Source organism: Microplitis mediator, chromosome 2 (genome assembly GCF_029852145.1).
Source record: "Microplitis mediator isolate UGA2020A chromosome 2, iyMicMedi2.1, whole genome shotgun sequence".
NCBI classification, from domain to species: Eukaryota; Metazoa; Arthropoda; class Insecta; order Hymenoptera; family Braconidae; genus Microplitis; species Microplitis mediator.
In genome coordinates, this window is record NC_079970.1 from 18090601 (window position 1) to 18114616 (window position 24016).

General features: G+C 26.7%; 3 protein-coding genes across 5 annotated transcripts; 2 read left to right on the plus strand and 1 right to left on the minus strand.

Annotated features, from left to right (window-relative positions):
* Positions 1 to 32: 32 nt before the first annotated feature.
* On the minus strand, positions 33 to 10802 carry LOC130662969 (mitochondrial glycine transporter-like). Of its 2 annotated transcripts, XM_057461967.1 has the most exons (7): positions 10614 to 10802; positions 9966 to 10274; positions 6067 to 6185; positions 5513 to 5597; positions 5085 to 5433; positions 4749 to 4999; positions 33 to 283 (listed from the first exon to the last, which is right to left on the minus strand). In XM_057461967.1, exons 2-7 carry the CDS (start codon positions 10017 to 10019, stop codon positions 257 to 259), a joined length of 885 nt encoding a protein of 294 aa, XP_057317950.1. In that variant the 5' UTR covers positions 10020 to 10274; positions 10614 to 10802; the 3' UTR covers positions 33 to 256. The 2 variants fall into 2 exon arrangements, with proteins under 2 accessions (XP_057317950.1, XP_057317951.1); XM_057461968.1 differs by lacking the exons at positions 9966 to 10274; positions 10614 to 10802 and adding an exon at positions 9826 to 9953.
* Positions 2072 to 3360, plus strand: LOC130662970 (uncharacterized). The gene is made up of 2 exons (XM_057461970.1): positions 2072 to 2503; positions 3143 to 3360. Exons 1-2 carry the CDS (start codon positions 2137 to 2139, stop codon positions 3352 to 3354), a joined length of 579 nt encoding a protein of 192 aa, XP_057317953.1. The 5' UTR covers positions 2072 to 2136; the 3' UTR covers positions 3355 to 3360.
* Positions 10803 to 12730: 1928 nt separating the features above from the next.
* LOC130663530 (40S ribosomal protein S9) lies at positions 12731 to 15893 on the plus strand. Of its 2 annotated transcripts, XR_008989209.1 has the most exons (5): positions 12731 to 12845; positions 14029 to 14267; positions 14490 to 14676; positions 14919 to 15154; positions 15665 to 15893. XR_008989209.1 is itself a non-coding variant. In XM_057462795.1 (4 exons), the coding sequence occupies exons 2-4, from the start codon at positions 14045 to 14047 to the stop codon at positions 15834 to 15836; spliced, it is 582 nt and encodes a 193-aa protein (XP_057318778.1). In that variant the 5' UTR covers positions 12731 to 12845; positions 14029 to 14044; the 3' UTR covers positions 15837 to 15893. The 2 variants fall into 2 exon arrangements, 1 of the variants encoding a protein (XP_057318778.1); XM_057462795.1 differs by lacking the exon at positions 14919 to 15154.
* Positions 15894 to 24016: the final 8123 nt, after the last annotated feature.

Sequence of the window (24016 nt, forward strand, 5' to 3'; positions counted from 1 at the left end):
CTAATCAATAAAAACAAAATAATTAATTAATGTCTTGTAATAATTGTGTTGTCCATAATCATTTATTAATAAAAATAACTATTATAAATTTGTGATTATATATATTTATATATATAATATATACAATTTTTAATATAAAAAATTAACCTTTAAATTTTATTATTTACAATAATATAATATATTTATTTATGCTGATCTTTTTGCAGTCTTAAGCATTTAATACTGGAAAATATTTAATCCACCGAATTAAAACTCTTCATTTTAAACCCAAATTTTTTGTTATCTGAAAAAGAATGAAATTGAAATAATTAATAAAAAATATTAAATTAATAATTAATTTAGTGTTTTTTAATTTTATTTGTGGATTAAGGTAGTTCACTCGCGACATTCGTAGCCAAAAGTATAGCGTAACTATAACTACAAAAAGTTTGAGATACTCGATGCCAGAATATTTTATTTTTGTAAGAGACTGTACACTGTTAAAAATAATTTGAGAATGACAATACAAAAGGAATTGGATTTTCATAACTAGATATTTGAATTGTATTTTCAATAAAAAAAGCTTCAAATTTAATATACGTAATTTAATTACCCTGATTAAAAAATTTCATTGAAAAGTATTGAAAAAGATGAGAATTGAATCTTTTTGAATACTTTCTATACCCCAAGGTTTTCATTTGGACATAAAATTAATACTTTTCAATCCCAAAGTAATATAAGAATTTCTAAACTTCCGAGGAATTGGAAAAGATTCAAATGAATTGATATTTTTAATCTTTCTGCATACTTTTCAATACCAAAAAAGTTTCGAATTTTAGAGTCACGTATGGGATTGAGAAGAATTCAAATGAATTGAAATTTTTGAATCTTTCTGAATCCTTCTCAATATCAAAATAGTCCAATATTTCGGATCGAGTGTAAGATTGAAAAGAATTCAAATGAATTGACATTTTTGAATCTTTCTGAATCCTTCGCAATACCAAAATAATTCCATATTGGAAAGTGTTGAAATGATGAAAGATTAAATTCTTTTCACTACTTTTCAATTCCATTTTAAGAATTAGAAAGTATTCAAATGCTCGAAATTTCAATTCCATTCAATACTTTCCAAAACCTCCGTGGGATTGAAAAGAATTGAAATAATTTTCAATCCTTTTCAATGAATATTTTTAATCAGGGAATCAAGCTGATATTTAAAATTAAGATAAAAAATATGAATTTTAATAAACGTACTTAAAATTTATTATTGTTTTTTAAATTTTTAAAGCAAGTATTGAAAATTCTAAGACATATTGAATTTTTATAATTCCATTTGAAATTTCATAATACTTATTTGAAAATTCAAATGTTTGTATATGAAATTTCTGCACGTGACGTGCTGCGCATTCGGTATATAATCAAGGATTGTGTAGTGAAATATATAATATATATGTGAGTAATGTGAGCGGTGTACATCAGACTTTATTATTTTCAAGTTTTTATTTCCTCAATAATATAAAGTAAACAAAACTTGTGACTGAACTGAACATCATTGACAGTATGATAAATGATAAAATGATACAGTATTAAATGTGATATACCTGTTAAAATAATTGTTTGAATTTTCAAAACATTGTATATAACGCAATAAACACATACAATTGTGTTTGAAATTTCATTGTAACGATCGTATAGAATTTAACATACACGCTTTTGAATTTTCAAATTAACGCTTCAGATTTTCAAAGACATTTATTTAAAAAAAAAAAAAAAGTATTTGAATATTACAAAACTTGTATTTGAAAATCCAAAAAGAAGTATTTGGAAATCCAAAGTGTTAATTTGAAAATTCAAAAACGTGTATTTTAAATTCTATATGAAATTAGTAGTGAAATTTCAAGCACGAATGTATGTGTTTACTGCGTTATATACAATATTTTGGAAATTCAAACAATTTTTTTGACAGTTTATCCTATACATTTTAATTTTAAATATACCGATACACACCAATACAGTCACACTCATGAGTATAATAAATGTGGCAACGCCGCAAATTTTCATATTGATATAGTGTGGTTTGAATGTACAAACAGTTTGTTATTGTTGACAATTACATGTGATTGAATTTTTTGGATAAGCTAAAATTAAATTTTAAAAATGCCTTTTAATAACGATCAATTACGATATAAAGGAAGATTTGTAAAGAAAAAGGTCCTTGAAAAACGAACAAAAGCGATTGTTGCTATGAATAACGCTAAAAAATTAAAAACTCAATCTTTAAAAACTGTGTGTCGTGGTCGACGTATTGTAGAATTACAAGAGCTAGGAAAAAATTTAAAATGTCGTTTATGCAGTAAAGTTTTATCGCTTGAAAAAATAACTCATGAAAAACGCATGGGACTTAATTCTATTTTGAATGTTAAATGTGAGGATTGTAATGTTATCACATTAGTACCTACTGGTAAAACTCATCTCACAAGGAGTGAGGTTAAGCAATCAGATGTCAACACAAAAGCAGTTCTAGGTAAGTTAATAAATAATTTTTTATCAATATATTTAAAAAATATAAAATAGATTACATTGTCATAGTTTATAGTTTTTTAACTTCCCGCTAAGAAAATTGGAAATTTTCAAAAATTCCAATGCAGTATGTATGTATGTACGTACGTATGTAAATATCTGTAACTTTTTAACGGATAAACCGATTTTGATCGTCAAGGTGTCATTCAACGCAGCTTATTAATATCTAAAAGCTGTGAAAAATTGAGCTTGATCGGTAGCGTGCGTTCGAAGATATTCCAAAAATAAAATTTTTTCAAAAATGTTTTTTTTTGGATAACTTTTAATGTTCTCAGAGGATTGATTCCAAAATCTACTCAGCTCTAAAACTTTATAAGCCGCGTCGAACGCCACCAAAAAAATCAAAATCGGTTCATTCGTTCGCGAAATATCGTGGGAGAAAGATATGCTAAAAAACCGTTTCTTTCGAAAACAATGGCATACAAAAGTATTTTCGAGCTCGAAGAGCTTGAACATGTACTCATAACAACGTTTTCGAGCTCAAGCTTAGGACTGGCCCGCAGGATCAACCGATAGACCGATTTTTTTTTTTTTTTTTTTTTTTTTTTTTTTTTATCATTAGAATCTTTTATCTTATTTCAAGGTGCTGTTCATTCTGGTTTTGGCTGTACTGCTCTAAATAAATTACTTGCTTCGATGAATATTCCTCCAATATCGTGGAGCCTATACAAAAAATATGAACGAGAAATTGGTCCAGCAATAGAAGAAGCTGCAAGAGACAGTTGCAGTCATAGTGCAGCAGAAAAGCGTCAACTTATCATTGATAAATTAGATGAAATGAAGGCAAAATTGTAATACTTTGTAAGAATATTTATTTTCTGCGATATTTTTTATATAACAATTATGAGAACTAGTAACTTTCAAAAGCTGATGAGTTTATTTTTTGATCATCTGTAAATATTTTATAATAAACTTGAACTAGTCATAATTTTAATCATGTCGATAATCTCTTACCCAATTGCACAAAAAAGACTATCTTTTTAAAAAACGCTTTCCAGATCACAAACGACCAGATTTATTAAAGCTTGAAAAGTTAGCAAGTGACTTTTTACAAGTACAACCAACTAAAATTTTTCGTGAAGCAATATACGACGTTGAAATACTTGAAAAATTATCAAAAACATATTTTACAGAAGATTTAATGACGAAAAATTGCGTACTTTATAAAGCTTCTGTCATGGAAAAAATTGTATTGCCATCTTTGGAACCTTTAAAAAGTGGTATTTCGGATATAATGATTAAAAGGATTGCATTTGAATGCATAACTTTCGATGATTTATAAGATACTTATAAAGAATTAGGTTCTACAGGAATTGAGAACTTAATATTCTAATAAAAAAGATAGTGGTAAGTCACGTGTTACCAAAGATTGACGACTGCAACGTTGCCAAGTTCTGATTACTGTACCCCACCACACGTCAAGTGTTTTGAAATTATTTATATTTTAAAAGTAAATATTTTTTAAACAAATCGGTCATAAAATTCCGAGTTTTTTCAAAAAAAATTCTAATTTTTTTATTCACTAGTGCATAAGTTTTTCAAAAAAATAGTAAGAACCGTTTTCAAGATAATCAGGAAATTATACGTTTTTTTTATACTTGGTAGATCTCCAGCATGTTAATTATGCACTTTTTGATTGTTAATACCTCGTTTTATGTACCTGAAGATCAGAACGTTTTTCGCGGAACGAAAATAAGAAAAAAGAAATGAAAAGTAAAAAATCTACTGGATCTAGATTTCGGAAATGTTTCACACGTCACCCGAAAATTACAGGCCACCCCCAACTACCCCTTAAGTCGCCTTTAGACGCAAATTTCAGGAATTATTTTCATTTTCGATGCGTGAAAAACGTTCTGATCGTCAGGTACATCTCGTTTTACAATCGGTGAAAAAAATCCGTTTTTTTTTTCATTAAATATTAGACATTTTTGTTAATCTCATGTTTTAATTTCATCGCATTCCTAGAAAAAGGCGTTTTGCGAGTGAACTATCGTAATACAAAAATTTGAATACATGTACAATTGTACGAATTCAATAATTATTTTTTAATAGACTTTCACAAGCTCCCATAGTTTAATAATTAATCAACTCCATTGTAAAACTTGACAATTGAATAAAAAATTTATATTTTTATACCCAGTGAGCCCAAGTAATAAAATAAATAATAAAAAATGTAAAATATTTATTACCTGTTCGTAAACAGTCCATGCCATAGCTGTCATCAGAGTTCGCCTCAACATTCGAGGAACAATTCCTTTAAAAAAACCTCCGTATCCATATTTCTGATGTACGAAAATAAATACACTCTTTATATTATTAAATTTATCTGGATATAACTGCATTTTAGTTTTAATTACATCGACGGGTTGTGTTATAACTGACGCTAAAATTCCAGACACTATTCCACAGGCAAAGTGAGTGGTCACACTGCCGCTTAATTCTGTTATGAAATAAAATAATAATGAATTATTATTATTTATAAAATAAAAAAAATTTAATGATTAATATTAATGTGATGTAATTACTTTTGTCAGATACTTCTTTTAATTGGGTATAAAACATAAGATAGAGACCACTGTACGGAGCATCACGTAATAAAGTTGGCGCTAAACCACTGGAAAGCCCTTTAATACCTTCATATTTATAAATAAGTCTTAATGCTTCTCCCATACTTTGGTATTTGTAAACACCACTTTCATATCTTGTTTTAATTACGGTTATTGGTATCAATAAACTTCCAGATAATGTACGTGCTGCTATTCCCAGAGACACTGCTTGTAAAGGTGTAAGCGGTTCTTCTAAACATATTGTATTTTTTAACCAATGGAGAGTAGAAAAATATAAACCTACACCAGGTATTACTCGAGTAATTGACTAAAAGAATGATAATATTTATATTTAGTAAAAATTTATTATCCATAAAATTATAAAATTTATTTTAAATTTTAATTACCGGAGTCATTCCCTTCCATAATCCAAAAATATTTTCTTTCTTGATAATGTGAACTACTGTTGTTATCATTGCGTGTTTTGGTGAACTTTAAAAATAAAAAATATATTGTTCATTTTATGCAGAAAATTTTTTTTTGTTTATTTTTAAAAATGGTAATTAAAAAATGATAACTTAAAATATATGACGTTGTTTAATTTTGATAAGAAAAAAAAATATAAAATGTTTTCAATTTTATGTAATATTTTTTTTTTTTAATATCAGTCATTACACAGAAAAAAAAGAATTTTTTGGGGCAAGAAAAATTTTGTATCATGAAATGAAAACAAAAATTTTCTTGGGGCGAGTAAAAGTTTTTTGTATCAAATTCTTTTTTCTGTGTAATAAATAATAATTGAAAATTTATGACGTAATTGAACTTTGATAAAAAATTAAATGTCAAAAAAAAGAACAATGTTTTTGATTTTTTTTTTTAAATCTCAGTAATTAATAAATAATAACGATAAATATATGACATAATTAAATCTTAATTTTAAAAAAATATAAATAATTGTTACCTGACATGATTGCTGACAGTATTTTGTAGACGTGTTTTAATAAGATCCAGTGGTTGAAATAAAATTGTTGAAAAAGTTCCAGAAAATGATCCAGCGAGAAATGATTTTAATATCGGATACTGTAATATATTAATAAATATTTAAATTAATAATTGTATTCATTATCTCTTGTAATAATTTTTTTTTTTAATCATTACTTGAGAATGATGAAAACTATTTTTAAAATTACTTTCCTTGATATAATTATATACATGTATAGTTATTAATTTATTAATTATGACATTATGATAAACTATGACTTCATTATCAATTGAAAGTTCAATAATTATCAAACTCAATGAATATCAAATCACGAGTAATATTCACGTGAGTTAATATTATCTCTGAGGTCATTAAAATATATATTAATTTTTATTTATAGAGCTGTCACAATATTATCCTTTCAAAAAAGATATTTATTTTTATGGAAAATTCAAAAGCAAATTTTTTTTGTAGATTACATTCATTATTTTTTATATAAATTTTAATTCGCAAGTAAATATATTTTTTTTTCGTCGGTTGAATTATTTATTTTATCGATTAGTTTAAATTTAAAATTTATAAAAAATTATAAAAGCAAGTAATTACTTAAATATAAGTCAAAGTATTAAAAAAAAAAATTCGTAAAATTGCCTAAGAGAAAAATATAAAATACACTAGATATGTTGTTGCATAAACGTCATTATAAATTATTCCATCATTTAATTTGAAAATTTTCCATGAGAAAAATCTTATCTGTTTATTTATTATATATTATTGACTTACTTTCATTTTTATATCTATTTTTTTTATAATACTTGTAAACTTTTATTAGTCATGTTTGTGAAATCATTTTTTTGATTTACTTCATAAATATTTAAAGCAAAAAAATCGAATTATTGATAGGGTACCAATTATACACAAAAAAAATATTTTATGTCCTTAGAAAATTTTTTTTTTCTAATTTATAATGCAAAAAATTTATTGGGGGCGAGTAATAACTTTTTGTTCCAAGAAATCTTTTTTTTTGTGTAGACAAATTTATTTAATAATTAACTGATTTCCCTTTAATATTTTAAAAACTAATAAATATTTTTATGCAATATTTACAATATGTAAAATTATACAAAATACCCTTTTAGTTTACAATATAAAAAAATTGGATAGTATAAAGATAAAATTTTGTGAAGTTTTTATTTTCAATATTTTTTTACTGTTATCTTATACTTCGCTAAAATTTTCCAATTCAATATCCAAAATTGTGGCATTATGAAAAGTGGTTCAAGAACCTTTCTATGCACAGAAAACTCCATAACAATTCTCTACTTAAAATATATCTATTGTAAAATAAAACTATCCTTAAATTAATTATTCCAAAACACCCCTACACTGTAAAAAATCATACTAGGAGGCTTTGGTATAGTCTGTAATAAACTGTGTCTCAGGAGTAATCGAATAATTAACACGCTAAGTTCTAACAAAAACTACGTAATTAATGGACCGTACAATAGAATAGCTAACCAAGTTAACGAATTCAATTCGGACATCGATTTTTTTGGTGAATCTCTATCAGTTTTTCACTCAAATATTAAAAATCTTCTAAATAATTAATCAAGTTTTTTCTTTCCTCAGTCAAAAAAGTCAAAGTTGAATTATAATTGAATATGTTTCTCCTTGCAAATCATAGTTTTTCTTATATTTGTAACTATATATTTTGTAACCAGTTGTATGTAGCCGATTGGCGTATGATATTAATAAATTAATAAATATTGACAGCTAAAAAATAATCAGTAACTGAGATAACACGTTAATTTCCGTGAGAACTCACGTGTTTTCTTATTTGCTGATAATTTTCTAGCTAAAAATAGATTGTGTTATTTCGGATAGTCTTATCATTGAATAGAGAAGCTTTGGAGTGGAGTAACTCCGAGGAGAATTATTCTGGGTAGAAATGTTTTGAAATAATCAATTCAAGGATAGTTTCATTTTACGATAGACATATTATTTATAGGTAGAGAATTGTTATGGAGTTGTCTGTACATAGAGAGGTTCTGGAACGACATCAGAATGCCGAAGTTGTATAACATTTTGTCAAGTCTGCTACTATCTTATTGTTAAAATATAATTATTACACTTCTAAAATTTATTGGATATCAACTATTTATTATCGTTTAGAATTCTTAATAAAAAAATATGTAGATGAAATTCAAATTTTGAATTTTTCGCTCTATTTTTTTGTCACCAGATTCATCATATAAATAATTTTGAAATTAAAAATAGTTTGAAATTTTTTGTAAACTTGTCAGAAAATTTAGTAAATTTATTTTTCAAAAATAACATATTAAATTAAATAAATTATTAAGATTCTTATGACAGATACTTGTGAGTTTTTTCTCTCGTTTGAACAAAAATTTTGTTAATTAAAATTATTAATTTTATAAGTCGATTTTTTATTGTTCAAAATAATTAAAGTTGCAAGACTTGTCTTCTGAAGTTTCAAATTTTCAAAATTCAAATTACAAAAGATAAAAATTAAAATTAAAAAATTAAGTAGATGACTATTATTTTTGTTTAATTATAGTAATTTATAAGATATACATCTTTGATACACTGGCAATAATTTAGGTCGAAAAGGAATAATAGTACGAACAAGCAACCTGCAGTCACTACGTGGCTGTCCAAATATCACTACTAAATTTATAAAATACACAGAAAAAAAGGATTTCTTGCCGCAAAAAATTTTAATTTGCACTAAGAAATTTTATGTACTATCAATTAAATACAAAAATTGTCTTGGAGCGAGAAAAGATTTTTTTGGTCAAGAAATAATTCCTTGCTTCGAGTAATTTTTTCTAGTTCTAAATAAATTTTTGTTTTCAATTCACATTGCAAAAAATTTCTTGGGGTAAGTAAAAATTTTCTCTAGGCGAGTAAAGATTTTTTGTGTCAATGAATCCTTTTTTTACTGTGCACGCTTTTTTGGCTTTGAGAAGCTTCCTAAAACCAAAAAGGGAGTATAAAAATCTGTCATTTTGGAATAGGCAACACGATATAAATAATATAGCTATATATTCAGTGACATTCAGTCATATTTAGTGACAGAATAATTAAAGTATTAATTTATTTAAAGAAAATAAACACGATCGTCTTTTTTCCCGCATAATTTAAATGTAATTCGAAGGATATAGATAAATTTATTTATCTCAATACTTGGCAATTAAAAAGAGTTTAAACTATGAAAAGGCACAAATTCAAGTCAAGCCCTATCTAATGATACCAATTTCAATAACATTAACTAACTCTATCATATAGATATGGCGGGAACAAAATTTTCCTTATTCTCTTAATAATATAGATAAATTACAAAGATTTCTATGATTACAGAAGGAATACAAAAACAAATAGTAAGAGATGAAAAAGCAATAGAATACAGTAAGAGATTGTTAAGGTACAGATTGCAGCTTTGTAAAAAATTAACTGAGCAAGCTCAGTAAAATTATTTTTTGGCAGTCCGTTAAATAGTTGAATAGACTTTTAGAATCAGCAGTGGAATGGTCATCCAGTAAAAAAGTAGATGACTATATTATTTATTTATTTTTTTTAAATTAAATAAATATTTTAAATATTTAAATATTTCTAAAATTAATTCTCAAGTATTTTGAATTAAATTTCCAATTAAAATTTAAAAAAAATATTTAGTAAATAATTTTGAACATAAAGTTAATAAAATATTTTACTTACAGTTGTCAATGTATCCATTTCCAGAAAAAATAAATAAAAAGAACAAAATAACGAACAGAAAATAAATAATTCGGTAATGTAAAGACTTCTGAGGAAGCAAATATTAAACTGAAGCAATTAATTATTTTGCGGTTACTTACATCTTTACTTATCGATGTTTCTTCACTTCTTGGGTCAACTAACCGACCTTCCATATCAAAACATGCGATAATAACACGAAAATAATAAACACCAGAAATAAAAATAATGATAACTCAATAATAAAGTCGTCTTTTAATGAAACGTGATTTAAACGTGACTAAATAATAAACGTGATTTAAATTTATTGTTATTTTATCATATAACATTTGTGTTAATGGAACACAATCTTCAAATTATCAATTGTAATTTTTTTTTTTTATTTTTAAAATTCATTCCTCGTTTTATTGACACTTTCATATTATTTTCCACTGCAATAAAATTGATACAACTAACATTAAATAAGTTTGTAAAATAAAAAAAAAGTTTTATTGCGCAATCCTGATTAACAATTATATTTTTTATTTAAATAAATTATTAATATATTATAAAAAATTTCAAATTTAAAACTTACATGCATTTTATAATAAAAAAATTAGTAAATATTTTCTTTTTGAAATAATAAAAAATAATTTTTTTAGATAATTATTGTAATGATAAGAGAAATATGAGGTAAGATTTTTTAATTTGACAACTGTACAAAAAAATTTATTATCATTAACTGTCAGTAATTGGCAATAATCTGATAACAACTGATATTACGTACTTACCCTTGTTCTATTATTATTATTTGTAATTTATAACAAACACGATTACGTTTAAAATATATACATATTTACTTAAGATGAATTGCAAAATAAAATCTGTTTTGTTAGAAAATATATTTTTCTCTTATGATTGCGTAAATTTTTTATTATTTTGCTATAAAATTTATCTGTCATTATTATGACGTACTGTCATAAAATAATAAATATAAATTAATATGTATAATAATTTAATGAATTTAATATGTACATAACAATAAGGTTTTATATTTATAAACAGATTTTATAACGTCTTTGATATATATTTAGAAGAAATCTGTATTAACAATTGAGTAAATGTATTTTATTTTGTAGTTTATTTTTCAAATACAAGAGAGCAGCAGTTAAATTTGATTCCGCGCGTTTTCATCCCCCGACAAAATATTCTACGGACAAAATATCACCCGACAAAATATCTCCGGACATAATATCCTCGACAAAATATCCTATCAGAAAAATTTCTCTTTTTTATTTAAATGTTTTATTTGTACTATTCACAACTAATTTGGGTGCTTGTTTCTCAGGAAAATTGTGATAATTTATAAATAAAAAGTAACTGCCTATTTAGAGTGCTAGTTTTCCAGGAAAATTGTGATAATTATATCGAAAGATATTTTGTCGGGGATATTATGTCCCCCAAAAAAATTTTAATGTTTATTTGTAGTATTCACAACTAATTTGGGTGCTTGTTTTTCAGAAAAATTGTGGGAATTTATAAATAAAAAATAACTGCCTATTTAGAGTGCTAGTTTTTCAGGATAATTGTGAAAATTATATCGAAAGATATTTTGCCGGGGATATTATGTCTGGAGATGTTTTGTCGAGGGATATTTTGTCCGTAGGATATTTTGTCGGGGATATTTTGTCGAGGGATGAAAGCGCGCATTACCGTTAAATTTAATGATCCTGAAGTTAATCGACAACACAGGTAGAAAATCTAAAAAACTATAGGGGCAATTTTTTCAAATGTTTTTTTTTTTTATAATTTACTGTTTTAAAAAAAATTATTAAACGTCAGCTAACTTCGGTATCATTAAATTTATGAGCGTGAATGTAGCTGACAATTGTCAATTTTTTGAATTTTATAATAAATGAATAAAATGTAAGTAGAGTGAAAATTCAAAAATGCATATTCAGATAAATGAAAAATCCATACGCGCATTTTTTTCAATTTCATTCACACTCGTTTATTTATTTATTTCAAATTTATAAATTGTCTTACGTCTGCTACACTCACGTCATACTAAATTTCATTATAAATTTTAATACTTATCAAAGTTGACTGATATCATGATTAAATATTACAACTTTATGATCACACGACAAATAATGTCTCATGTATGACTGTGACAATCAGATGTTGCCATTTAATTTCGGAACTATTTAAGTAATTAATAATTAAAAAAACAAAACTGTTTTTATTTTATGATGCGGAAGTTAGTCGACGTATTATAATTTTTTGATTTTTCTAAAAACGATAAATTATGAAAAATAATAGATATTTAAAAATTGCGCCTCTAGTTTTTTCAATTTTCTTCAAATAGATATTTTTAGTTTTCGTTTTTTTTTGTAATTAAATCATTGAAAAATAAATCCGAAAATTGATAATTGGCTGTTCACTTCAAGATCATTTTATTTTTACTTATTTACTTTATAAATTCAATCTTTTAATTAATTCATTTAATTATAAGTAATCGAAATTTTTAATTACTGTAATTTATTAATTAATTGATTTTTTTCCTTACTAACAATATGTCTAGAGATTAAGTTTTGATACATAAGTGCACTTATATCCCAAGCGTCACAAACAAAAATTGTTGACTTTATGTTAAATTTGAAACGACAATTTGTTATCATGAATTTAAGTTAACCAATTGTTAACTTAAATTCAACAAAAACTCAACAATTTTTTTTTGTGCCACTTGGGATCATGCTGAGAACTTCGTGCCCCGCGAATTTTTAAATTAAAAATTCAAATAGTACACGCTATGTTCATTGGCGCTGCCATCTTCGGTTTTCTTTCCAGAAAACTAAGTTGATAAAACAGAATTCTTATCGTAATTTTGTCACTGCAAACCCATCTACATAATTTATGTTTTATTCTAGTCGTTGGGTTTAACTTCATCCTCATCCTATTCCTCGTCCATTTTCTCAACTGCTCTTGAGACGTTCGGTCGTTACTCTTGACAACGACAAGAAGTAAGTTCAATTTTAAACTTAAATTAATTTTTTATTAGCAATAAATAATTTTTATATTTTAACGTAATTATTTACATATATTTATGTATAAATTCATTTCTTGTATCACTCATTAATTTTAATATAAGGAAATTTAATTTAACGCGGTTGAGGTTAGCGGCCACGTGTTGAAATTTTTTCATTCGTTTTTTTTATCGAAATTTTCATGCCATATTACATATTTGCATTCACAAGTAGTTTTTACTAAATAATAATTAGTTTACTTCAGTTAATTAATTTTTTTTACTTGAATTTTTCAATTCTTTTTCAAAAAACATGGCATCAGTTCCACGCGTCCTAATAGTACGTAATAATCATGGCGTGGTTTTTTTTACATTCAATTATTCGTCGAAAGTAATGAATATTTATTCCAATAATCAATTATATTTAATTGTAATCAATTATTTAAAATTTATTTAATTGCTCACTTCATAATTAATCGGATTTCCAGAGAATTTGATTAACGACTTGAAAATAATTTCTTAATTTCTTTAATTTAAAATTCAAAATGGCTGCATTTTTTTAATTTCTTGAAATTTCAATCTTCAGCCGCAACAAAAAATTTGTAAAATCTAATTTTTTTTTTCCATGTTCACACTTTCGAAATTAATTCATGTAAAACAATTTTCTATCACGTAATTTGTCTGATTAATTTGAATATTACTGCAATTATTTTCTGTATTAAAAGAATCACTATTTTATATTTTTTTTCCAAAATTCTCAAGCCGATTTTTTACTAAAACTAGAATTTGTCAATATTTAGCGGAAAAAAGATTGGTAGTTTCCATTTAATTTAATTATACATTTAGTTCAGTCGCAAATCATTTACTTGACTTTTACAAAGTTACCGATTGCTTTTTTTATGACGCTTGAGATTTTGAAGATTTTATTGAAGCATTTAAATTCTTATCACTTTCAAATCCACTCAAATTACAACTCTATCAGTATTTTTATCAATAAATTTCTACATAATTTCAATATCAAGTAATATCAGTACTTTTTCATCCTCACTGATCAAATTCTCCAGTCAACTGTAATTTGGCTCGACTTTTCGATAATAAAAAAAAATATACGCGCCATTTTATAAACGACATTTTAAGTGTAAATATTTACTAAAGATTTGTTTAATTTGTTTTCTAATTAGGTAACGATCATTCATCATGGTAAACGGTAGAATCCCATCAGTCTTTTCTAAGACTTACGTCACACCTCGTCGTCCTTATGAAAAAGCACGTCTTGATCAAGAGTTAAAGATCATTGGAGAATACGGTCTCCGTAACAAACGTGAAGTATGGAGAGTAAAATACACTCTTGCTAAAATCCGTAAAGCTGCTCGTGAGTTGCTTACTCTTGAAGAAAAAGACCCAAAACGTCTCTTTGAAGGTAATTTATTTTTTATTTACTACCAACTAATTATTTTTTTTATGATTTACTAAATTTATAATGATGATATTTTAAATAATTATTTTTCTGACACCTCTTGTCCGATTTATATAATGAGGGATTTATTAATCTGAAACATTTATTGTTCAAATAAATTTATTAACTCATACAAATATATAATGAAATAAATGAATTAATATTTTGAATTATTTTTTTTTATAGGAAACGCACTTTTGCGTCGTCTCGTACGTATTGGAGTCTTGGACGAGAGTCACATGAAACTCGATTACGTGTTGGGTCTTAAAATTGAAGATTTCTTGGAAAGACGTCTTCAGACTCAAGTATTCAAACTTGGGTTAGCAAAGTCAATCCATCACGCCCGTGTTCTCATTCGCCAGAGACACATTCGGTTAGTTTACTTTAAAATTTTACCTAAAAAAATTAATTACGCCTTGACTTCTGGGCAAGAAATGTCTAATAATTATATAGATAGTTTCTAATCTTCAAGGCTAAATTAATACCTGGGTAATCAATGATAGAGGCAACTATCCTCTTATTATTTTCATGACCAGGATACATTTAAATATTTATTTATAAATATAATTTATTTCAATCCCGTACAACTTCTTAAAAGTAAATTTACTTATGCAGATGCAGATCGTTTGACGATTGATCGTTATTAATTGGACATCAATTGTCCATAATTTAAATTCGCAAAGGCCACTGAAGTGACTAGTTTAAACTAGCGCTTTACGCCGCCATTAATTGTATTCGTTTATCATTCAGCCGAGTGATTAAAATCAAACGGACCACTTAATGTGTCTATAAGACCATTAACGTCTGATTAATTCCTATTGGAATTAAAACACGATTCCATAAAACAATCGGTATGATATTTTAATTAACGTAATAATTAGGAGTGTGCGAATAATTTAAACTTGCGGATTATTCATATTGAATTTTTTGATTTAGTCGTAAATTTTCGAACAATTCCAAAATTTTATTCTGAACAATTTAAAATTGTAACATTTTTTTAATTAATTCCCATTTTTGTCAGATGTAAAACCAGAGCTAAGACACGAATCTACAAAAAATTTTTTGTTAATTTAAAAACTGAGCTCTCCATTTTCTTGATTCGAGTCGAGTAAATTTAAGTCACAATTCATTTGAAAAGTTACGAATTATTTGAAAAGTTTCGAATTCGATAAAATCGCATTCTTGAAAAAAAAAAAAAAAAAAATTTCATTTGAATATTAAATCAAATAATTATATTCGATTCGCACACCCTTAGTAATAAATCTCCCGTACAATTTATCGGTGATATTAAACAATTTAAATTCATTTGACGTTTAACAAACAATTTTTGTAATTTTTTTATTTAAATTGTCTCTTTACAGTGTACGTAAGCAAGTTGTGAACATCCCATCGTTCATTGTTCGTTTGGACTCACAAAAACACATCGATTTCTCATTGAAATCACCATTCGGTGGTGGCCGCCCTGGTCGTGTAAAGAGGAAGAACATGCGCAAGGGAACTGGCGCCGCTGCTGCTGAGGAAGAAGAAGATTAAACTGTAAATTAGATATTCAAATTTGAATAAAAATGTTCATTTTACAGTTTTAAAAAATTAGTATTATTATTTTTATCATCGTATATAATATATTATTTAGGTTAATGACATGAATGAGAGTTAAGATTTATTAAATATTTGTAAATACAAGTTGCTGTCTATTTTTTTTTTTTTTTTTTAATTTCAAGTGCAGTCGTAAGAATATACTTTACTCGTAAGTTCTATACTCTTCTTTACTCGTATTCTAAGGAGGGTTCAGTAATTTTTGGCCAAATTTTTCTTGAAGCAAAACTTCTACTCGCAAGTAAAAGACTCGATGCATTTCTTTATTCTCCTCGATCCTGACGCCCCGTATAGGGGACAATTTTGCCAGGCTCTGCTAGTAGCAGCTGTTTGCTGAATCATGAACATAATTATTGCTACAGCTTTTTATAATAGATGGTTTTAAAAACTATGAGATAGAAAAAGTATAGCTTCTTAAAGATCTACAAGTATACTTAAAAAAAATTATTCAAATAGCAAACAAATGCCTCGTCACTGAGGAGGTATAATTCAGCGATCTAGGTTTTCATTTTTTAAAAATTTTTAATTCGTTTAAGAGAAAAAACGTGGATACAGTTTCCATTATCTGCGCAAGTGCAACAAGAAAAAATTCGTTGGTCGACTTGAGTGTGAGAAAAAAGTGCACACTCCTCTTTAAAGTCAACACTTTTTTTTGTCTTATTATTTTATGATAGTATTAAAACAAGTAGTTCATCTTTGAAGGATAATTTATTCTTTTTATCCTTTTTTTTTGTTTCAAAACTCAAACTTGTTGACAAAAAAAAAATTAAAAGAATGTCGTAGAGCGGAAGTTAATGAGCGGACAAACTTTACGTTATGAACATTACGAGGATGTTCTGGGGCAAATGACCGACATTTGCTTTAATGTTTATTTGTTACTTTTTTTTTTTTGGGTATACATGAGCTACTGCGTGGCTCTTATGAAACTGGAGCAACGAGAAAACGGGATTACGTATTTAAAAATAAAAAATAAGTATAAATACAGGTATTTAAAAAAAAGAACAAGACTACCAGCGATTATTTTAGTTGACCACTGCGTTATTTTTTTAATTTATTTATTTTGTGTTTGTAAGCTTTTTTTTTAAGATCACGCAAGCGAAACGAGAACCCGTTATATGATCACGGGATACAAGTTTACTATTATTTGTGACAATCGAGCGTAAAGAAGTTTACAATATAAATATATATAAAATGAAAGAAATTAATTACCGTATACCTTCATGCTATTAAATGATACCCATGAATTTAATTAAATTTATTGTGATCTTATTTTTAAGATAATACCTTAAGTAATTGTTTGGTCTTTCTACATTTCTTATATTTATAACTAGGATAAATAAATGTTACACGAAAGCCGGAACGAAAGGTGGATTTTTTATAATTATCATAAGTCATTCTTAGAATTAATTAACTTGAAATTTATCATATCCCATAAATCCGTTTTTGGATATTAGATTTATTTAAGAATTTCCATTGTAGGTTTAATATCTTGAATACAAGTGAAGATTCAATATTTAATGATCCTATTTTAAAAAAACGAGTGATACTTTTTCGGAAACATTTTTAACATTTTTGGTTTTTTTTCAAAACGATAAATTATAAAATGAAAATATTTCAAAAAATTGCATCTCTAGTTTTTAAAATTTTCTACATGTGCATATTTCTAGTTTTTTTTTTATAAATCGAATCGTTGAAAAAAAAAATCCGAAAATTGTTAATTGTCTGCTAGCTTCAGGATCATAATTTCATCTTAGATCGCCCTCCCTGGAACTGATAGGAAAGGTTTGAATGGGAAAACGAAAAATGTGGTTTTTACGTTATCCCGTGATATTTTTAAAATTTTTCTCTTCATAAGAACCTTCCTCGGACTTCACCGAATACTTGGCGTACAGTCGTTTTCGAGTTTTGTACTCAACAACACAGTTAGTCATTCACTTTTGTTTATATAGATATACCGCGTTACTAATTGCAAAAGGACTTACATTTTTATATGCCCTTTTGGCTTTAGGAAACGTTTTGTAGACGTTTTTTAAAGCTAAACATTGAAAAAAAAACTTCAGCTTTAGTGTAAGTCTACAATATGAAAAGCAATTACAAAAAAAATTATACGCCCTTTTGGGTTTAATCTTAGTGACTAAGGGCCAGTTTTTCAAACCAGGTTTATTTTTAATCCGGGTTTAATTATCATTGCTGGTATATATATATATATATATATTATTAATATATAGATATACTAGCAATATTAATTAAAACCCGGATAAAAATAAACTCGGTTTGAAAAACTGGCCCTAAAGTCAAAAAAGCGTATAAAAATATAATATAATAAATAATAAGGAATTAGTGACGCGATATATATATATATATATATAAATAATCATAGATATATATCTTGAAAGCTCATTAATTCAAATCGTCACTCGCAAAAAATTTAAATAAATGTAAAACTCATTTTATGGGCAATTACATTAATTCAAAAGAATAAAAGTATGATTTTTGATAAAAACATGCAGTGCTCTTCAAATTTAAAAATGATTATGTGCATATTTCATAAATTTTATAATAAACGGATGAATCAGTAGAGACAGTTTTAAACGATTAAATTTTAAGATCAACTTATAAGCTATCATACGTGATCAAAATATAATTGAGTAATAATTTTTAATTAAAAAGTTATAGATTACTTAGTAGAACATAATGTGATTATTTGAAGTTTAAACAAGTTTTACTGACTACCATTTTACAATAATTGAATCGATTTTACTATGATACGAACTAACTCAATTTGAAGAATAAGTATAGAACTTTATTACATCAAATCCCATTGAGAATTACGTGACCACAAAACGTGCTACATCACACACACACATCTTTATATATATATACATTAGGGGCGTTCGAATCGAATTTTCGAATTATTCGTAAGTTTCAAAATTATTTTAAGAGTTCGAATTTTTTGTAAGCTCTCAAATTATTCGTTAATTTATTAATTATTCGTAAATTTTCGCATTCAATTAAATTTGAAATATTCGGTTCAAACTTGGAACACTTAGATGTTATATAACTTGTGTTAAATTTTGAAAAATTTAATCCAATAATTTACGAATCGTTCCAATTTTCCGAATCCTTTGAAAACTGACGTATAATTGAAATATTTCGAATTGAAATTAGATTTGATACACAAAAAAAAGTTATCTTGAGTCAAGAAAATATTTTTAAAGACAAACGTTTTCGGGAACGAAGTCAAGATTTTCTTGAGCCAAGAGAATTTGTCTTGGTTACAAAAATTCGTCTTGGTCGGAGATTTCTACTTTATCTGAGAAAATTTAGGTCTCTCAAAAAATTTTCTTGAATCAAGAATATTTACCTTTAGTCAAGATTTTTTTTTTTCTGTGTACAAACAATCCGTCAGTTAATTGTTGGCACACCCCTTATATACATGAGTATATGTATTTAATTTTTTTTTATACTAATAATATAGTTGAACTTTAGACAGCATATTAAAATAAATTATAGCGAAATTTATCTAAAGTTGCGTTATCAGCCTGCTCTGATTAGGTAAAATGTATCATAAAAATTATCAGTTTCGAAATAACAATAAAAATTTAATTCAACAAGTGATTACAACATTTCTAGCTTTAAATTAATTATTATACTTATTACAGTTGATTAAATTTAATGACTATATTTTATGCTGTCGTATTAAAAAGCATTCTAGCAGAATTTTGCAACTAAAGTTTTATTAAAACAGGACAGTTCTGCAATAGATAGATTTTTAAATAATTTTTTTTCAAATCTATCAAGATTTCATTCATTTAAAATATTACGTAAATTTAAATCCTGTACGTAATGACTCATGGCCTTGAGCTGTCCTTAGAATAGGTCATTTAACTCACAAATAATAAACATTCTATAGTCGTATTCGTATATTTTACGTAAGGTCATTTCCTGATGTTGTGGTCAAGTAATATATGTAGAAAAATAATAAGCAAGAATATGACTGAGCAGAAGCTTAACAAGTATTCCTGCTGAAGACGTATATTTCGCCTAAGAAAAATACTCTTGTTGACACAGACTCAGCTTGTGAGAGGTCATGCATTAAAGATGAACCCAAGCGAAGAAAACAAAGAACACGTGTGATGAGTGAGTAAGAACTACTTGACCAACTTAGTATGCCCTCGTTGTTGACAACGGCACTACAACTATATACGATAATGATAAAACAAGTCTGTAGAATTCATATGGAAGCTACTGAACAGTAAAACTCTTGGGAAATCTAGTAGATGAATAAAAAAAAGTCAACATCGTGAATCAGTATTAAAATAAGATGAGGAAAAAGTAATGATCAATGAAATAGAAATTCGAGTTAATGCGCCGGAAGAAAATCGGTGTCATCATTATGACAGCAGCCATCATATAATATATATTAAACATAAACATGAACATAAATAGAAAGCCCCTAGTATTTTATACTTGGTTACCCTAACACAAATTCACCTGTACAATCATCAAGATAAATGTATTCCCATATAATACATACACGGAGAAAACGAGTCTCGGAAATATATTGATGTTTAATATATTTTAGTAAGAAATACTGATGCAAATCAATATGTGCATTACTTTTACTCTTTATGACTAAATGTATAGTCAAAATTATAATATTGTAATTAATATAATCCCTGATTAGAAGAAACGATTCAAAACGATTAAAAATGATTCAAAACAATTCAAAACGATTTAATTTGAATACTGTATAGATTAGGGTGCTTCAAAAAAAAAAATAAATTTTTTTTTTCGCTCTTACCCCCTGAAACGTTAGTGGTTGCCAAGAAAAAAATCCTCCCAAAAGGTGGGCTCTCTAGCTCAACTCTAAGAGGTCGCTATTTTAATTTTAATTTTCCATCTAATTAACATGTAAAAATTTTCTTTTTCACTAAAAGTGTAATTACTCGTAAGCTGCTCAATATTTTTCAAATTTATACAAAGATCTTCAAAGCTAATTCGTCAAGCTTTCCGAAACCCTATGACAAGTCAAAATTATTGCCATTTGAAGCTAGCAAAAAAAAAAAAAAAATGAAAATTAACAATTTCATTTGAAATACAAAATCGATACTATTCAGATAGCTTCACTTGGCGTTTTAGTTATGATAATTATGACTTTTCATGGGGTTTGGGAAAGCTTAAGGAATCAGCTTTGAAGATCTTTGTATAAATTTGAAAAATATTGGGCAGCTTACGAGTAATTACACTTTTAGTGAAAAAGTAAATTTTTACACGTTAATTAGATGGGAAATTAAAATTAAAATAGCGACCTCTTAGAGTTGAGCTAGAGAGCTCATCTTTTGGGAAGATTTTTTTCTCGGCAACCACTAACGTTTCAGGGGGTAAGAGCGAAAAAAAAAATTTAATTTTTTTTTTGAAGCACCCTAATATAGATATATATTAGGGTGTGTCAAAAAACATTTTTGTTTTTTTTTTGGGCACCACCAGAAATCGATACTATATGACAAAATGAAAATGTCAGAAGATCAGCTCCTAAGTTCAAATTTCAGAGGCAGCTCATCGCGATTTTTGATTTCCCATTTGAATAATACAGGAAAAAAAATTCTTTAGTTTGGAATTTTTTACCTCGGCAGAGGCTCATTGTAAAGATAAGCTCAGGATATATTTTTGTAGGGAATTTAACGCTCTACAAAAAACGTCTATCATTTTTTGATAAATCCATCTTTTCAAAAGGTATTGGAGCTCCAAGTCGAGTTAAAGTAAATTTCTAGATCTTTTTACTTTTCCGGCGAAACTATCAGACTTATCATAAAATGTCGTAGGATCTTTTTTGTAGAAAATTTTATTTCCTACAAATTATCTCTGATAAAGTTTTTTCAGATTCCACATAGTTTTCTAGTTATTTTCATTTTAATGTCATGCTCTTAAGAAAATAGTGTTCCGATTAATTTAAAATTTTAACTCATATTTTTAAGTAAAGTTTGCTCTATTTTTTCTCCGTGTACATGCCTGTCTATCTATAAAGTACTGGCAGCACATAGCATGTAGTTCTGTACACAGTATTCTCTTGCAAAGGGTGCGGCTTATAGGTGAATAAGTACTGTTGGTACTGCTAGTGCTGTATTTGTAGTAGATAAATGCTAAAAGTAGAGGTACTATGAGAGAAAGACAGGGAAGAGGTAAAGGGGATTAAAGAGGAATATGTAATGGTATCGTGTCTTATGTTTCTTCGATACGTATATATATAAGCTTATATATATGTATATATATAGGAATTTAAGCTGAGTAGTCTGATGAAAAACGACCAAAGAAAATGATGGAGAAACTGAAGCTTAGTCTTCTATCTCATGTATAAGATTTCCTATTGCATTTGAATGGGAATGGGATGTATGTCTGTGCGTAGGTTGTGATATCATAAACGTGAATTAGATAGGCGTAGGTATATAGGTATATCTATTGCTTATATGTACGGCTTTGCATTGAAGTACAGTATGTTAGTGGATATCTCTGTTATCTTATGCAACCTCATTCCCAGCTAGGATTTCGTCGTTTGAAATCTATGGGTTTTACAGCCATTGACATTATTACTAATTACTACTGTACGGATTCGGAGATTATTCTTGTTGTTTGAATTGATTATTACATTTAAATGAGATTGATCTCATAGATTTGTTGATTAATTGCATATGCCAATTATATTGATTAGTCCAACGTATATCAGAGCAGATACTTGATTCTAGTTTTTAAAGAATGTATTGCTTTGACGATTAATGATGACTTTGATCTACGTATTAATAATAATAATAATAATAATAATAATAATAATAATAATTTGAAGATAAAGTTGTTTGTACATATCTATTTATTTGATATTTTTTCATTTGACAAATATGTTAATTCGGTTTTTTATTTTTATCGTGTAGGTATATTAAGTTGAATCAAATCAACATATTGTGATTAGATAAAAAATAGTATGTAATAAATCAATGTAAGTTTGTTGTTGTTTATATTTATTTATCAATATAAATTAGGTCCAGCGAGATATAAATCAGAGAACATAAAAAAAAAATCGTAAAGAAATATAAATTTCAATATGATTGAAAAAATACTTAAATATTGCTATGTATTGAGAAATAACTTTCAGTCAGGTTCGATTTTTTCAATATAAGAATAATCGGAACGATGATTTCATAAGGGCTCGTGTCAAATAAATTCTGTTTTCTTCATACGACCAACAGAAAAAAAGTTATGAAGCTTTAAACTATAATAAATAGTGTAACTTCATGTTTTTATTATATTAAAGAGTTTTTCGACAGAAATTTAGGTTTTTTCATTTGAACTAATGCTACCTGTGAATTTTGGAACATATGAAAAAAAATTTTTTCTTACTTTCATAACAGAACTTTTGTTTAATTAAAAAAATGAAAAGAAAAAAAATATATTTTCCTTTCAGAATTTATACGGAAAATAAGTAAGATCTCTGGAATCTTTTTAAAACACCTGACTGATTATACATAATATATAGATTTACCATATAAACATGTACTACAATAAAACCTGGAATTAGCTTCAAAACTGTGTATATATTAAGTTTTTCAATTCGCTATTGTTTCAAGTTTCATAACTTTTTTCTGTTAGGTTTACGAAGGAAACAATCAGGAACTTTTTTGTAGAGAATTAAATTTCCTATAAGACTATGGACTCCGATTTAAAAAAAAATTTTTTTCGCATGTAATTAATTCAAATGGGAAAATGAATATTCGTTGAGCTTTTAGCAGGATTGAGATTTTGAGCTGTTTTTTGGGAGAATTTTTTTTATATTTGAAACTGACTTTTAAGATCATACTCTAGTAGCAATATTGATCAATTTTGGAGCAAATCTTGAGCAAGTCAACAAGAATACAGCGAAATATTATATCTATATATACTGTGATTTCAAGATCTTGACTAAGATAGCTACTAGGGTAAGACTTGAAAACAAAAAAATGTTATTTTCATGATACCAGCATCGAAACTTGAAGTTTCAGTGTCTCTAAAGCCCGTCGAAACAAGCTAATTTCAAGCTGATGCTGCAAACAACTGCCAGCGAATTCGTAATTCAAAAATACCTTCAT